The 16,824-nt window shown below is 44.3% G+C and overlaps 1 protein-coding gene across 4 annotated transcripts in view; it reads right to left on the reverse strand.

Moving 5' to 3' along the window:
* TMEM117 (transmembrane protein 117) overlaps window positions 1–16,824 on the reverse strand; it is a 125,726-nt gene that overhangs the window by 10,512 nt on the left and 98,390 nt on the right. For all 4 annotated transcript variants that reach the window (XM_085880625.1, XM_085880624.1, XM_085880621.1 and 1 more), the window contains exon 4: window positions 7,226–7,349. In XM_085880625.1, the coding sequence (XP_085736751.1) occupies window positions 7,226–7,349 (124 nt within the window). The remainder of the gene's footprint in view (window positions 1–7,225; window positions 7,350–16,824) is intronic.

Raw genomic sequence — 16,824 nt, forward strand, 5'->3', positions numbered from 1 at the left:
ATTTCTTTTGAGTTGTAGTATTCAGTAGCCATGATAGGCTGATGCAATAGTAGCACACTGATCTATGAGCTGTCGAGTCTCGGTTCCATTCCCAACCCATCGACAAACTGCTGGATTGGTGCTTCGTGGGCAGGGTGTTGCATTACAAAATGTGCTGTCCCTCATTTGGACATTGAGCAGGGTGTCCAGTCTGTGAGCATCAATTGATGGACGTTGAAGATCCCACAATGTCCTTCAAGAAGAGTATTACAGGTGAGTTATCACTGACACCCTGACCAAATTCCATATTCCTGCCATCATCACCTTCAGTCCTACGTTCCCCTAAGGCCAACATCACAAGAAGGTGGGATCAACCGTGGCTATGACAAGTCAGAGCAGTAAAGGTCAGGTAAGGTGTGGGGGCATACATCAGAGCAGCACGTCGCTGCATCCACTTTCTCCCGGTACTCCAGGGGCCTCCATCTGGCCATCCCCCAGGCAGATGCCTGGCCCATCCCCATCTCCTTGAGATGCTTATCAACCTGATGCAACCACGAGGAACGTGGTCGGCCCATTGTCCTCCTCCACTCATGAGGCTCCCTCACTGAGAGAATCTGGTGAGCAAGATCAGCATCAGGAAAATGAACATGTCCATACAGCCACAGCTGATGCTCATGGACTATGCAGGTAATAAATCTCATTTGAGTCTCTCTCAGCAATGGATCACTGGACGCAAAGTCCAACAAGCGATAGCCAAGGATTTTCCAAAGAGACCTGGTACCAAAGAAATTAAGTCTTCATCTCAGATCCCTGGTCAAAGTCCAAGTCCTACATCCATAGAGCTAGGCTGGAAGCACCAAGGACCTGAATACTCGGACTTTCGTCCTCCTGCACAGGTACCGGCAGTGCCACACCCCATGATTCAGTGAATCCATGACTCCCCAGGCCCGACCCAGACGTCTGTTGATCTCTGGCTCACAGCCACCAGAGACATGAATATGACTGTCAAGGTAAGTGAATCTCTCTGTGATCTCAACATCCTCACTACAAACAGGTACAGACAGGATAGCAGCATCCAAGATGTCATTGAAAGCCTGGATCTTAGTTTTGACGCAGGAAACCCATAATCCCAGTGGCACAGACTCCTCATTCAGCACCTCGAGGGCCCCCAAAAGGATATCTCGAGTTTCCACAAAGATGACTGCATCATGTTGAGACGATGTCAGAGAAATCAAGGTCAGAGATGTTGACATTCCCAAACGATGCACTGACACCATCTGCAGAATCCAGTCCATACAAGTGCTGAAAAGTGTGAGGGCCAGCTCACACCCCTGATGGACTCCAGTAACAACTGGAAACAAGTCAGAGATAGTAACAGAGGATAGTTCAGACATCAGATCGATCACTTTTGGTGACACCCCGCGAAGTTCAAGACTTCTCCAAAGGGCATCCCGATTCACTGAATCAAACGCTTTATAGAGATCAACATAAGCTGCAAGTAGCCCCTGCCGAAACTCTCATCTGCGTTCAGTGAGGACCCGAAGAGCAAGGATATGGTCAATCATTGACTGCTTTGGTGTTAAGCCTTCCTGCTCTGGATGCTGGTGTTCAAGCAGATGGTGGCGAACCCTATCAATAATTATCTGAGCAAAACCTTGCCCGGCACTGAGAGCAGCGTCACCCCTCGGTAGTTGTTGCAGTCTTGGCGATCACCCTTCCCTTTCCAGAGAGGGACAACAAGGCCCCTCTTCCATTCAGTTGGGATGATGCCTGTGTTCCAGGCAGAGCACAGAACTCCATGCAATGACATGAGTACAGCATTTCCACCAACCTTTAGAAGTTCAGCATGGATGCCACAGATCCCAGGAGCTTTACCACATTTCAACCAGTTCACCGCAGCCCGTGTTTCCACAAACAAAGGTGGACCACAGTTGATTGGAGGGTCAGCAATCAGGATAGTAACACCCCTGACATCCAACTCGACAGCTGGTGGATCAGCCTGGTACAGCCGCTCAAAGTAACTGGCCCAGCAGGCCTTCACTTCAGACTCTTCTGTCAACAACCCACAATCCTCTGCTCGAACTGCAGTACACCGAGGGATGGGCTTGGAGGAACGCAATGCGTGGATTCTCCTGTAAGCAGGACGAGAATCATTTGACCACAGGTGATGCTCTACCCACTCACAGATTCCTCGCACATAGGTCTCCTTGTCCAACCTTAGTGCACGTACAGTTTTATGCCTCAGCTCCGCAAACAGCTCAGCTCTAACATTCAGCCTGGCCCTGCGACTCTCGTCAATAGTATCCAGTGTCCCTTGAGAGTCAAAATTCTTCTTCGCCCGACAGTGAGTTACAAGACATCGACCGGCAACATCAAGGACGGTGGTCCTGAAGGCACTCCGCAACTCTTCAGGACCTCCCAAAGCACCCAGACCTCCCAAATCTCACTCAGCCTGTTCACAAACTCCTCAGTTACCCTCTCATTCTTGAGCTTGCCAATATCCAACCTAGGCTGGGTTGGTACCATTCTCCCGGATTTAAGCTGCAACTTCAGAGTTGCTCCAACAAGCCGGTGGTCAGTATTGAGGAACTGAGCACTCCGATAGACCCTGCAGTTCTGGATCATTCGCTAGTGATCATCAACGAGCACATGGTCATTCTCCTTTGCCGCACCACCAGCATTGGAATATCAAGTTCAGTGATGAGCCTGTGGGCACTGAAATTATGAACCAGCCATCCTAAGTCCATGACTTCTTGCAAAGTCAAGGAACTTAGTGCTATTCTGGTTCACAGTTCCAGATCCATCGGGACCAAAACATGTCTCACAATCATATCTATCAGTTCCAGTCGATGACACCCAAGGAGTGATGAATCCTTTGTTTCATAATACGTTCGTTGACAGGTGTTACCTCATTTATCATTGGAGTCAGCTTATTGGACACAGCTGCAGCAACTCCTTGGGCATGCTAACCATTAGAGTGACCACACCAATAGTAGGTGTAACCACTGCCACGATCTCACCACAATCTGGTCTCCGAACCTCAGAAAGTGCTGCAATACCGATGTCCAAACGCTTGAGCTCAGATGATAACAGAGACAGGTGATCATCCTCTCTTAGGGATAGGACATTCCAAGAATCCACCCAAAGGGAGCTCCTCAGGTTAACCCAAGGAGACCGACATTTCGTGGACGACACCTCAACACCACCACGACACACACAACCACAATCTGATCCAGGAAGTTTACCCCGTGGTTTCCCTCCTATCATCAATGGTTGGGGGTCCCGAAGGCTTTGCTCCAATCCCGTCATCCGGTGAGCTGCCCTGCGAACGGCAGCTGTACAGGAGGTACTCCCATGGAGTGGGTTTTCAGATTTTTTTTATGCTTTTGGAATGTTTTGCAGAATGAAGGGTTTTACTGTGGCCAGAGTGCACATCCTGCCACCAACCTCCTGATCAAAAGTAACCCAACTGCAGGTGGACGTCTTTAGACACAGTTGGACACTAGAAATGGATGGCTGTTGGCTCACAAGGAGCTTATCCACCCTTTGACAGGTTTTGTTCTTCATCCTGCTTGGTGCCCATATCATACACCCTCCTCACCAAGAAACTTGGTGGGGGAGATGGTGTCGTTGCCGACAACCCGACCATGGAACAGGTTGGTACAGGTTTACATGATACCTGAAGCAAGTCGCCGCTCTTATCTGACGTGATCTGAAACACCAAGGTCAAGAACAGCAGGAAAGAACAGTTTTTCAGAAGCAATAAAGAACAGTCTTATGAGAAGAGCAATGCATCTCCAAGAGAAGACTCCTGAATGTACAAGACAATGTGTTAAATACTGTCTTGTTGGTTGCTCAAAAACAACAATGAAATTTTTTTTTTTTTTAGAAACATATGTTTGTGTATGTGGAAGTAGTACTTGATGCCCCCCATCCCAAACTTAATTATCACCTGCTCCTTTCCACATCTGATTCCCTTTGCTTAAAAAAAAGCTACGGTTCTTACTCAAAGCACATCCCTTGGATACCAGTAGTCTGTATTTTCAATGTCTTTTCCTGTGAGCATCCATATGTTCACACAGAGGTAAGGTTTTGGGATTATCTCGGACGTGGAAAATGTATGAAAAATAAGATTTAGATGCATTAAGCAGAAAGTGCTTTGAGCGACCAGCCAAGGTAAGAAGTGTGAAACACCGTGACGATGTGCACAGCATTCAATTGCCTGCAGCCTTTATGCTTTTATTTATCTGTAGAAGTGAAATCACGTGCACCTGAACAATGCGTTCAAACAAAATATAAACAAAATAGCTTGAGGTTCCAGTGCCACCACGAAGTAAGAAGTGAAATTGTATCAAGGGAAGATACAGGAAGAATATAAAACAATCGGTTCACAAAAGCATGAATTTGCTCGAGGATAAACAAGAAGGAAAAGAATGACAAGTGAGGGAAATAAAAGGAATCTTATAACATTTAAACTCATTATGCACAGGTGGATGTATGGAGAAAGGGAAGCTCATTCAAAAAGTCATGGCTTCTTGTGAGGCTCCGTTATGCCTCGGGTAGAAGTATAGTCATTAAGATGGAAGGAAAGAAAATGAACGGTGTCAACCAAATGTTGAGAGAGGGATGTCAACCATCCTGGGAAAAATGTTGAGAGAGGTGTGCCTGTCTGGGAAATTGGCAGTTTGAATCCCGAGTCCAGTCATACCAAAGACTTTATATACTGTGAGACCACCTGTCCTGTCACTTACCTGGATCAGGAGCAAGTCACTCAAACCCCCCGCAGACTTCCTTATACCCTGAATTTTTTGATGCCATGAACAAATTTAGGTACATCACGGGTGATGAAGGTTGTGGTCAAGTTTCATTGAAATTGTGTGTGTAGTTCAGAGAAGAGAGCAAATACCAATTTTGGGGGGTCAAAAACCCTCCCATAGACCCCTTAATGAGCGCATATTTTGATGCAGTCGATAAACTTCGGTACAACACATATGATGTAGGTTGTGGTCAAGTCTCATCGAAATTGTGTGTGTAGTTTCGGAGAAGAGAGTAAACACCTATTTTGGGGTTCAAAAAAACCCCCTCGTAGACCCCGTTAATGAGCGCAGATTTTGTTGTGGTCAATAAACTTTTGCCCATCACAGGCGATGAATGTTGTGGTCGAGTTTCATATAAATTGTGTGTGTAGTTTCGAAGGAGACAACAAATACCTATTTTAGGGGGGTCAACTCTGTAGACCCCCTCAATAAGCGCAGATTTTGATGTGATCGACAAACTTTGGTACATCACTGGTGATGAAGGTTGTGGCCAAGTTTCATCAAAATAGTGCGCTTGGTTCAAGCGATAATGGCTGAAGTGTTTACGGACTGACTCACTCACTCACTCACCAACGGACACAGCTCATTTGCATAAGCTCACCTCATTAAAGTCCAGGTGAGCTAAAAACTTCCAGTGCACATCTTTATATATTTTTTTTCCTTTGTTAATATAGTTACTTAACGACCAACTAGCTTTTTCCGAATCAGAAAGCTCCTGTTAGCCAACTTGCTCAGTTTTTCCAGAATGAAATCTACTAAAGCAGAAGCGTTTTGTTCACTTTTATTGGACTAAATGAAGAGGTCCAACTCAATTTTGACCAAAATTCGACTTCCTCGGTTTGTCCAGATCAGGGAAGAAGTGCAGACACAATCGTGCAACTCTCGGTAAGGATAATCGAGTTGTATGTTGTATTCATAGGGGGATAGATTATAAATCAAACCCAGGTAGTGTTAACACTGTACAGAAATTTAGTGAGGCCTCATTTGGAATATTGCATTCAGTTTTGTTCAGCACATCTGAGGAAGGACGGAGCTGCCTTCAAAACGATTCAGCGTAAAGCATCTAAGATTGATTCTGGGCCTATTGATTCAATCTAAGATTTAAACTACGTTCCATGTGAGATCATAATTTGGTCAAAAGGTATTTCAAAAACGTTGAGGACGAGTTATGACAAAACCAGGTGGATGATTTGGAAAGGTGACAAGAACAAGCCAATTCGATTTTTACAAAATTTTCACATATCATGTGGTATTTTATGTATCATTATCCTCCTCCTCCTCCTCCTCCACCTACTCCACCCTCACCGAATGAGAAGGTATTGCATTTGGGTCTGTCTGTTTGCTTGTTTGTCCGTGCAGAACTTCATTGTTTTTCTCGTAACCACTTGTCAGATTGAGACGAAATTTTCACCATAAGAGCGACTACTCATGTGGAATGTTTTTATTGATAATTATGACATCACAGGTTACGTGTTGTGGCAGCCATGTTGGAAAAACGTTGGACCTCTATCTCTGAAACCGCACTAAGGAAAAAATTGAAACTTGGCACACGGCAAGTATTCCTCATGGGGAATAAGTGTGATTTTATTTATAACATCATAGGTGTTTCCATTATGACGTAATAATTGTATATGTAGAACGCTACATCCGATCAGTACAAAAAATTTTGAGGGTCATCGAGGGATAAAATGGTCCACATTAAAAAAAAAAAAAATTGATGACGTCGTTGCTCACGTGATTTGGCAGCCATATCAAATTGAAGGAAAATATTAAATGTTTCCTCCAGAACCACTTAATCAATCGATGTGAAACTTCGCAAATATGATCGAGTCGTGATGGGGAATATGTTTTGAATTTAAACCTGATTGGACACATGGTCCGGCAGCCAGAATTATTTAATTTATTGATCTGGGTACTTTTTGAGTTTTTTTTTTTCTTCTTTGAATGAGGCTCACCTGGCTGTGCCTGGATGGGTTTGAAGGTAGAGGAGTAGCAGATGAAACCCAAATCCTATCCAGGTTCCCCCTGATAACTTCATATTTTCTTTCTGCTTGTTCGGGTTCCTTCTGATGACGCCAATGCAGGACTGTACCAGTTTGGTCTTCCATTTGATTTGAATTGAATTCATTTTAATCCCATTCTAAATTAAATTGAACAATAATAATAAACGTCATGGGTCAGGGTCAGGTGTCCAATCAAAGCGGGGTTGCATCAAAGCGGGACGTCTTGATACCTGGTCATCACTGCCAGCAGTTATAAAGTGGCAGTTCTAAGTTTGTCTCATTAATTCCGTAACACACCAGTACATAAATGCCACACAAACGTCCTGGCAAGGGTCTGCAATATCCGATTGCTCTTTTTCTTGTTTATTAATGTGCACGCTGGCTGCAACAGGAAAGGTAGAAGATGGTGTAATGCCGGAGTCCTACCTGTAATATGAACATGATATTGATCTCTGCAGAGCCGCCGAGGCAGTCTTATGCGGATGTGGGAGGTGGGAAGACCAGGAAGATTGATGTCCACATTTCCAAGGAAATGAGGAAACTGCCAGTCCTAAAAAAAGACAGAAAGAGGGAGGGAAAAAGAAGAATAAGAAGAAGAGTGATATTTTGATCTTCAAAGCTTTGTAACTTAACAGGCTAGTCCTCCTCCTGGAATCTCATACAACTCATTTTACTCTTCACCTTTAACCTTTCCCATTGTTTTTTCAAAATCAAAATCTCACAAAGATTGTTCAACTCATCTGTGACCTTCCCGAGTTAAGACCTAATTCTGCTTTCAAACCCTTGCATGGATCAGAGTTGAACTGAGTGCATTTACCAGAAGTCTTTGTTAAGATACCATCTGCTGCGGCAAACAGTTTATTTTGAAATCATGAGCCAAGGGATATCCACCGTAATGATAAATCGTTTCGATTGACCTAGTGTCCTCCGAGCATATTTTCTGAGCTCCCCAACGCCTGAGCTGCTGTTTCCACAGTCAAATCAGTTCATGTTATAGTTAAGTGGTGAGCATCTGATTACTTTCAATATGGCATTTTTATGCCGTCTCCCACATGCAGTCCTTTGCCCATATTCTCATCAACATGCAGATTTGTATTCAGAAGTAATAATTAAAAAAAATCACAAGGAAGCCGATTAAACGGAGCCTTTTGCTCCCGACATTTATAAAGCCGAAGGTACATTTTCACATTCTACCCAGGGAAATAACAAGATTTCTCCAACTGGAGTGCAAACGAGATGCATTTTCATGGGCAAGGACAAATGGGTGCACCGTAAAGCACTCAGGAAAAAAAGGCAATTTGCGAGCGCCGTTGATTAAACGCCATTTCGGTGTGCCGTTTGGTGCTGCATGGCCAATTGTGTGTTTATCTTCAGGCAGAAACCAAAAGAATAAAACAACAACTTCAAGGAGGCCTTCAAATGAAGCCATTTGTGTGCTTTTCAAGCAGTGCTAAATAACATTTCTTTGCCATTCAGTTCGACCTAATCACAGCCCCTTTGAGCCTGGAAATGTCAAGGCCATTTGGTACAAATCACATCTTCAATGTGTGGTTTTTGGCACTTATGAGAAGCTTGAATCAGGATTCTTTATAGATGAAGCTTCAACAATTGAGACGACTGCATTATTTTGGACATGACTCCACAAAAAAAAAAAAAAAAAAATTGCCGACTAACATTTTCCAAAGTTCTCCTGCCAACCAACCTCCACTTCTTTCCTTAATGGAAACGTCCACTTTGGAGCGGATAGGAGAGCGTATTTTAATCAGCCTACATGTGCGTGCAAGTGGGTACTAGTGTGTGTGTGTGTGTGTGTGTGTGTGTGTGTGTGTGTGTGTGTGTGTGTGCATTTCTGTCAGTCAGTGAGTCCGCACACAGACCAACATGAATATAACATCCCTGGGTGACCTATTTTAATATAGTGGCCAAAATCGACCTTAAATGCAGTTCAACAAAATTGTCTAATATAGTTCTAATATTTTTACATACAATTTAACGAGTAAATTTTGCACCTTGATTGTGGATTCCATCAAAGTTATCTGCACACATTCCAGAATGTGCGTTTGCCCGCAATGAAAGTGTTGTTGCGTCCGCGGGTACCATTACACCAGCTTGTCACTCAGGGGGATTAATCCCCGGTTGTCCTCGGAAGAGCCGGACCTGGGGCCACCGCTCACAATTAATGTTGTGGTACAGTGGGTTGTTTTAGAACCACGAACGCAACCCAGCTCACCACGAGTTCCAGTGTCCGCCGTCTAATTATTCCATTTTTTGAGAGGTCACGTGGTTAGCTGAGCGGGGAGCGCGCCCTCGGCAAAGCACCAATGTTATCTTGATTAGATTTTCATTACGGTGGCCAAGCGTTTTAACCGCTGGTACGTGCCGACAATTTTTTGGTCAAATCTATGATAATTACCTCCCAGTCAATTGAGGTTCGGACAATGCTAGACCAATGGAAGGAAAGGACAAACACGGACAGGTTGGAAATCGACAAATGCTTTATTAATCATAAAATAAATAAATAAAATAACTTTATTTGCTGAGGTAAATAAGTGAATATATTCCAAAGCAATCGAAATGAATAATTAATCAGGAAAAATCAATCAAAATGACAGAAAAGAGACAGAGAGCAGATGCTTATCAGGCGTTGACTTACAACAACACACAAACAAGGGTACCCAGCAGATCATTCAAAAGGTGGGGGGGGGAGGGAAGAGTCGTCTCGCTCACCAGAGTTGTCATCCCTGAAGTGAAAACACCCTGAAATGTGTGCATGCGTGTCCCGTCCGTCGCCAGCATTCAGCCTTGCCGTGTACCCACTCGCCAACAGCCTTGAACGCCTGTCGACGTCTGGGGTGTACCGAGATCGTCTGTCGCGGGTTTAGACCCTGGAGCTGCGACAGGGGCAGCTCCTCACACTTCACGAAACTGGTGATGTTCAATGACCCACATGGTCCGTCGGTGACTGACCCTTGCCTCACTCATTGTTGGCACTGCTCACACCCACACGCGCACCACACGCTCGCTTGCTCAAGCACTGGGAAGGACGAATTGTCTCGTTGTTGGCGCTGGTCAGACACACACACGCGCACCACATGCTCGCTTGCTCACTTGCACGCTTCCTCTGTGGCTCGCTTCTTCCCTCGCGCGTTACAACTCTCGCTTTCTTTCTTTCTCTCTCTCTCTTGCACTTCTTCCCTCGCACGCTTATACCCGCTTCTTGCTCGCTTCTCACACGCTTCCATCTTTCACTTACTTATCTCTGCTGTACAGACCTCCAATTCTTTCTCTATCTGCGGCCCATCTCGGCGGGTGCAAAGTTCCCCAAGCTCACCCCGCCCCACTTGCGCACCATTAACATGACGACCCGTGCGCTTGAAAAAAAAAGGCTTGCGTCGGCGCTCGCAAAAAATATGGGCATAAACGTTGCTGAGGAAAAATAAGGCGGGCGACAGCACTCGTGAAAGAAATGTGTGTAAATGTGTCTGACGTAAAGAAAACAAACGTTCCCCATCAGAGAGGGGATCTATCCTTTACCCTTCTCAACGCATCACATTTAAGATCTCATTAGATATGGGGATGGGGCTAATCTGAACATGCATTTCAGGAAATAACTGTCTGAGGACCTGGATGTGTGGATGCATTCATCAGACTGGATTCTGAAATCCGTAACAGTATTATGGGGAAGGCTGCAAGGTCTATGTGCCTGAATAGCGTGCTCAAATAGGCAGGGTTCGACAAAGTTATCTCATTCAACTATAATATTTTAAAACCGTAACTAATTTAACCAAAAGTTGATGTTTTAACCTCGACTATGATATGCATTATATTAGGTCCGAAATATGCATTACATCCATGACAAAAAGTTATGGATGTATTATGACAAAACTTGGTGAATGAGTTGGTTTGGTGACAAGAACAAGTGGATTAGATTTTGGTTCAGGTCTGAATCCAGCTCGTTAGTGGGATACAAAATGTAAAATGTTCAGCCTGGTGGTGGTACAGTAGCCTGCAAAAGTATTCACCCCCAACCCATAATGCCACATTTAAATGAATTATTAATTATGGAGAAACAATTTTTCCAAATGAACTTTTTTATTTGTAAGTGAACAGTTCAAACTAAACACTGTCATAGTTGAAGGAGGTTACATCATAATATAATGGGGTGTAAGCCTGGAACTTCTGACACACTCTTCTCCGAACATATTCTGTTCATACTTCCGAAATCTTCACATTATGTGTTATATGTATTTACGCAGGTGATAGCGGATTCAAAAAAAAAAAATCGAATATAGATAGAATTTTCAAAGAGGGAAATCAATGACGTCACAATCAGCAGTGTTTGTCGGCAAACCGACGGACGGGTCCCAGACGACGTGCTTTACTGAATTAAGTCCATGAGTTCAGGACGTTTGTTCAACTCAGCATTTACAACTTTTATCCTGCCATGTTGTTAATCTGTTGATAGAGGTAATATAGAAACGATGAATATGTCAAATCGTTCGTGTTAATCATCCGGCATGATGTGTCAAGGCCAACAATCTAAAGCGACCAGTCTCAAACGCTACCATGTGCACCCAGACACGCCAACAATATGAACCGAGCTGTTGAATGCGGAGCAAAACATCCAAAGAAACTACCGTAACCAAGTATTGTGATCCATCCTGCCCCCCCCCCCGTCCCCATCATAGAGGGTATCTGCTAGTGTCAGGAATACCTGTTAAAAAAACATGTACAAATCAAAATTCACTGGTTGTAAAAGTATTTAGGCCCTAAGGTCAGTACTTGGTGGAAGCACCTTTTGCAGTAATGACTGCTATGATTCTTTATGGGAAGATCTCTACCAGCTTGACCAATGGTACTCCATCTCTTCTGGATCTGATTTTGACAAATTTCCCTGACAATATCTGCTGCTCTTCCTTCGCTCCAATTGGTTCTTCTGACCACGTCCTTGTCAAAGTGGACATCTCTCTGGCTGTTATCAGAGAACCACCTCACCGCCGTCGAGTCTGGCATTTCACTCAAGCCGACTGGCAGGGTCTCCGAGCAGCCATCAAACTTAGAGACTGGTCTCCTATCGCTACTTTCTCAAACATCAACTCATCCTGGGAATTCTTTCAAAGAAACTTGCTCTCCCTCATGCACAGATTTATCCCCTCTCGTGTTCAGTTGTCTTACCATTCCTCCCGCCCTTGGTTCACTGAAGCTTGTGGCGAGGCAGTTGTCCTGAAACAACTTGCCTTTGCCTCATAGAAAGCAAACCCAACTGAGGGCAATCTCAGTTCTTTCCACAAAGCTCGGAACTAGTGTGTATCGACCCTCAGGAGAGCCAGAAAGCAACATCTTTCTCATCTCAAGTCTGAACTCTCAAACCTCTCTCCCTCCTCAAAATCCCGGTGGTGTCTAATCAAATCTGTTTCTGGTGTATGTTCCCCCTCCATCCCATCCCTTACCTCAAATGGCCGCACTGCTGATTCCAAACGTGATAAAGCTGAATGTCTAAACTCGGTGTTTGCAGCTAAATCTTGTGTCCTAAACCCATCACTATCTCTACCCACTTTACCCTGTCGCACCCAACTGTCCCTGGACTCTGTATCCTTTTCTCCTGACAAGGTGGAGAGCTTGCTTTCAAACCTCGAGTCAGATTCTGCAACCGGTCCAGACGGCATCAGCCCACGTGTCCTCAAAGCCTGCTCTTCTGCTCTTGCTCACCCTCTCTTTGTTCTATTCACCCTCTCATTTGCCCAAGGTCATCTGCCATCTGCTTGAAAATCTGCTAACATCACTGCCCTGCATAAAAAAGGTGCAAAAACAGATCCCTGTAACTACAGACCAATCAGCCTTCTCCCAATCATCAGCAAGGTGATGGAATCCATCATCGCTTCAGACATGAAATCCTTCCTCTTCTCCAATGGCTTGATTTCCAATCATCAATTTGGTTTCAGACCAGGTCACTCTACCCTGGATATGCTGCTTCTGCTCTCCCATCAATGGATGGAGGTCCTCAATGCCAGACAGGAAATACAAGCCGTATCCCTGGACATATCACATGCTTTTGACACAGTCTGGCACCCTGCCCTACTCACCAAACTCTCTTCCCATGGTATGCAAGGCCATCTCCACTCATGGCTCGCAGACTTCCTCTCCTGTCGCAGTCAACGTGTGGCCCTAAATGGAGTTCTTTCATCCCCTCTTCCTGTGCAGGCTGGAGTTCCTCAAGGTAGCGTTCTGGGCCCTGTTCTTTTTCTGGTTTTCATGAATGATCTCTTGGACTCTCTGGAAAATCCTCTATTTCTCTTTGCCGATGACTCCACCCTCTGCTGTACCATCTGTCATCCCTCAGACCGGCAAGCAGCAGCTTCTTCGCTCACTGCAGATCTGGACAAAATCACAAACTGGTCCAACACGTGGAACATGTCTTTCAATCCAGACAAATCTCAAACTCTCACTATGTCTCTTCGAAAGGACCGTTTAGAAAACCCCCCCATCCACTTTCTCAACAATCCTCTGGAAGAAGTCTTTTCTTTCAAGCTTCTGGGTCTCACTATCTGCCATGACCTTTCCTGGGAAAGTCACATTTCCAACCTCGCCTCAAAAGCCAGTCGCCGACTGGGAATCCTCCGTCGTGCAAAGTCCTTCCTCGGCCCTCTTGAGCTCCTGACCACTTACAAAGCTTTTGTCCGTAGCCTGATGGAGTACTGCTCTCCCCTCTGGGCTGGTGCTCCTGCCTCCCACCTTTCTCGGCTTCACGCTGTCGAAACCAGGGCATTTAAGATCATCGGCATCTCCCGCAATGAAGCTGAGTCTTTGGGCCTCTCACTCAATCACCGCAGGTTGGTCGGTGGTCTTTCTGTCTTCTACCGACTCCTCTCCAGCCTTGCCCCCCCTGCTCTCTCTGCGATTTGTCCCCGCCACATTTCCACAGGGCGCTCAAGGACCACCAACAACCCCCTTCTGGTAAAACTACCAAAATCATGAATCACTGCTCATCTTCACTCTTTCATTCCTCTTTTTTCCCACCTTTGGAATAAACTTCCTCACTCTATTCTTTCCCATTCTTCCCTCCAGGCTTTCAAAACAGCTGTTCACCACCACCTCTTATCTTCCCCCATCCAAATCCTCGATCTTTTCTACCCCCGATAATCCACCCAAGCCCACTTCCTTCAATTCTCCTGCTTTCCTTTCTGAAAGTCCCTGTAATGTCCATCTTCTCTTCGCCATGTTCCCCGTCCCATCCCCATCCCTCTCCCTTCCACAGTTCACCTAATGTGTCTGTTCCCCACTGTTTTGTCCCTTCCACTCCCGCCCCTCTTGTCTCATGCCTCCTTGCTGTGAGTTGTGTGCTAGCTCTCATACGAGCCTCGACCAAGGTATGCAAAAAAAAAAAAAAAAAAGCTTGGCACAGTGAGATGGTGATATCTTTGCCCATTCTTTGGTGACAGCTTTGAAAATTGCTCTCGTTCTGCGAAGTTTGATGGGGATCGTCGAAGGACTGCAATCTTCAAATTTCGCCATTAATGTTCAATTGGGATCAAGTCAGGATTTTGACTGGACCACTTCAGAACATTCATTTTCTTTTAATTCAGCCACTCCAGTGTGGCTTTAGCTTTGTGCTTCGAATCATTGTCTCTTTCCCTCTCTTACTGCTGAAATGTGAATCTCTTAACCAGTTTCAGATTCATGGCTGACTCAAGCAGGTTTTCGTCAAGGATTCTCCTGTACTTTTCACCATCCATTGTCCCTTCTATCCTGACAAGCTTACCAGTCCATGCTGATGACAATCAGCCCAATAACATGATGCCACCGCCACCAACATGGTTGGCAGTAGGGATGGTGTTGACTGGGTAGTGTGGAGTGTTAGGTTTATGCCAGATGTAATAGTTTAAATTTAGACCCAAAAATTCAATTTTGTCTTGTCTGATCACAAAACATTTCTCCACAAGCCTACAGTATCATTAAGATGCTTTTTCACAAACTCCATATGAGCTTTCAGATACATCTTTTTCAGTAATGGCTTATTTTTTGCCACCTGTCCATCAAGGCCAGCTTTGTGAAGGGAACGGGATATTGTTGATTAATGAACACTGACCCCATCTCAGACATAGAGCCTTGCAGATCTTTCAAAGTCAATGTTGAATTTACAGTGACATCCCCAACCAGTTTCCTGCTTGTCCAGCCATCCCCCCCCTCCCCACCAGGGAAAACATCCCCAACCAGGGAAGAACAATTTTTCCTTGCATACAGCAGGTGGAAAATTTAGTGTTCACCCCGAGGCAACTGGAATGCAGTTCAGCTTTCCACATGTACGCACCACAGGAAGAGCACATAGTGTCCATCTTGCCAATGCTGTGTATGGGGGAAAATGGTCTCTCAATGAAGTCTTGCAATTCACCGAGAGCGTGTGGCGAGATATTATTTTGATAGCTGCGCTTCCTATTTCTTACTGCTGTTGTATGCATGTCTGCATTTTTACGTTTTGGCATCTTGTGGCTTACGGAATGCTCACTACAGTCTGGAAGGACTGGAAGGAAATAAACAGGGCCTCGCTTTATGAACGCGGTTGGAAATGTCGGCACGCTATTGGCTGAGCGGTTGCACGCACTCCATCTCGCCACGCTATTCATCCGGTGTTCGTATGGTGGGGGGTTATAAGCTGTTTCAAGTTGGGGACCCATCACAGCAATTTTGGATCCTTTTGTCACCGAACTCCGATAATGGATCTGTTCCAAAAGAGGACATTTGGAATCCGAAGAAATACTGTACATGTGTGCCAAAGTTCAGACTCATCCCTCTGCCACGTGTCTTGGAAACCGTGGCAGTTTATTCATTTAATAGTAAAGAAGATAGATATTCCCAATGACTAATATATCATAATTTTGAAGTTTCACATCAATTAATGCATCAGCTCAAGAGAGATGTGTTTTTATGTTTTCCTTCAATACAATGAGGCTGCCAAACCATGTGACCCATCCCTGGTATTCGTGAATACCCTGGTATCCCGAAGGCTTGGGGAACATGTGTGTGAAGTTTCCTCTTGATCTGTCCAGCTCTTCTGGAGAAGACTTTAAAGGTTTTAGGATAAATCCAATATGGCTGCCAAACCATACGACATATTATGTCATAGGTGAGGAATATCGTGTTCCTCATGGAGAGGAGGTCATACCTTTCAAGTTTTACCTCGATCTGTTCAGCCGTTTCAGAGATTTTTGAAGGTTTAAAAAAACATATATATATATATACATATATATATATATATATATATATATATATATATATATATATATATATATATATATATATATATATATATATATATATATATACATACACGTATACATATATACATACACATGGCTGCTGAACCACGTGACTGGTAATGTCAAAACAATTTTCTGTTGTTCAATTTATCCCTAAATGAGCCTCAAAATTTTTATACTTATCAGATGTAGTGTTCTATATATGCAATGATGACGTCAAAACAAAGGCATCTATGACATCATGAAAAAAAATAAACTTATTCCCCTTGCGACAAGAGCCAAGTTTCAATCTATGGTGAAAATTTAGAGTCAAACCGACAAGCGATTGCAGAGAAAAAGGAATAACAAAATGCAGACACGAACGCTCAATGTATGTACGTGACTGATTGCTTAACGCCGCTTTTCACTTCACGAGCGCGAGCGAAGAAGCTCAGATGGTCTCAGATGGTGAAAACTTGAGAGGTGGGCGAATACTTTTGCAGGCCACTGAATACGCTCGACCAAGGGCCGTTCCAGTTCACCCTGTGTCTGTGTCACTCAGTCTGCATGTTGTTGTCAAGGACATTGAGTTTTCTTATCTCCACTCCTTATAGTGGAGGTCAGTCTGTGTGTGATACGTATCCTACTCATTCATGTATAAATTAATTATAATGATTGGACAGGTTAAGTTTTTCGATGTACGAAACCAGTATCGACATTTTGCAACACACACACACACACACATATATATATATATATATATATATATATATATATATATATATATATATA

Source organism: Eptatretus burgeri, chromosome 5, assembly GCF_056783735.1.
Source record: "Eptatretus burgeri isolate ZD-2024b chromosome 5, Ebu_testis_v1, whole genome shotgun sequence".
Taxonomy (NCBI): domain Eukaryota; kingdom Metazoa; phylum Chordata; class Myxini; order Myxiniformes; family Myxinidae; genus Eptatretus; species Eptatretus burgeri.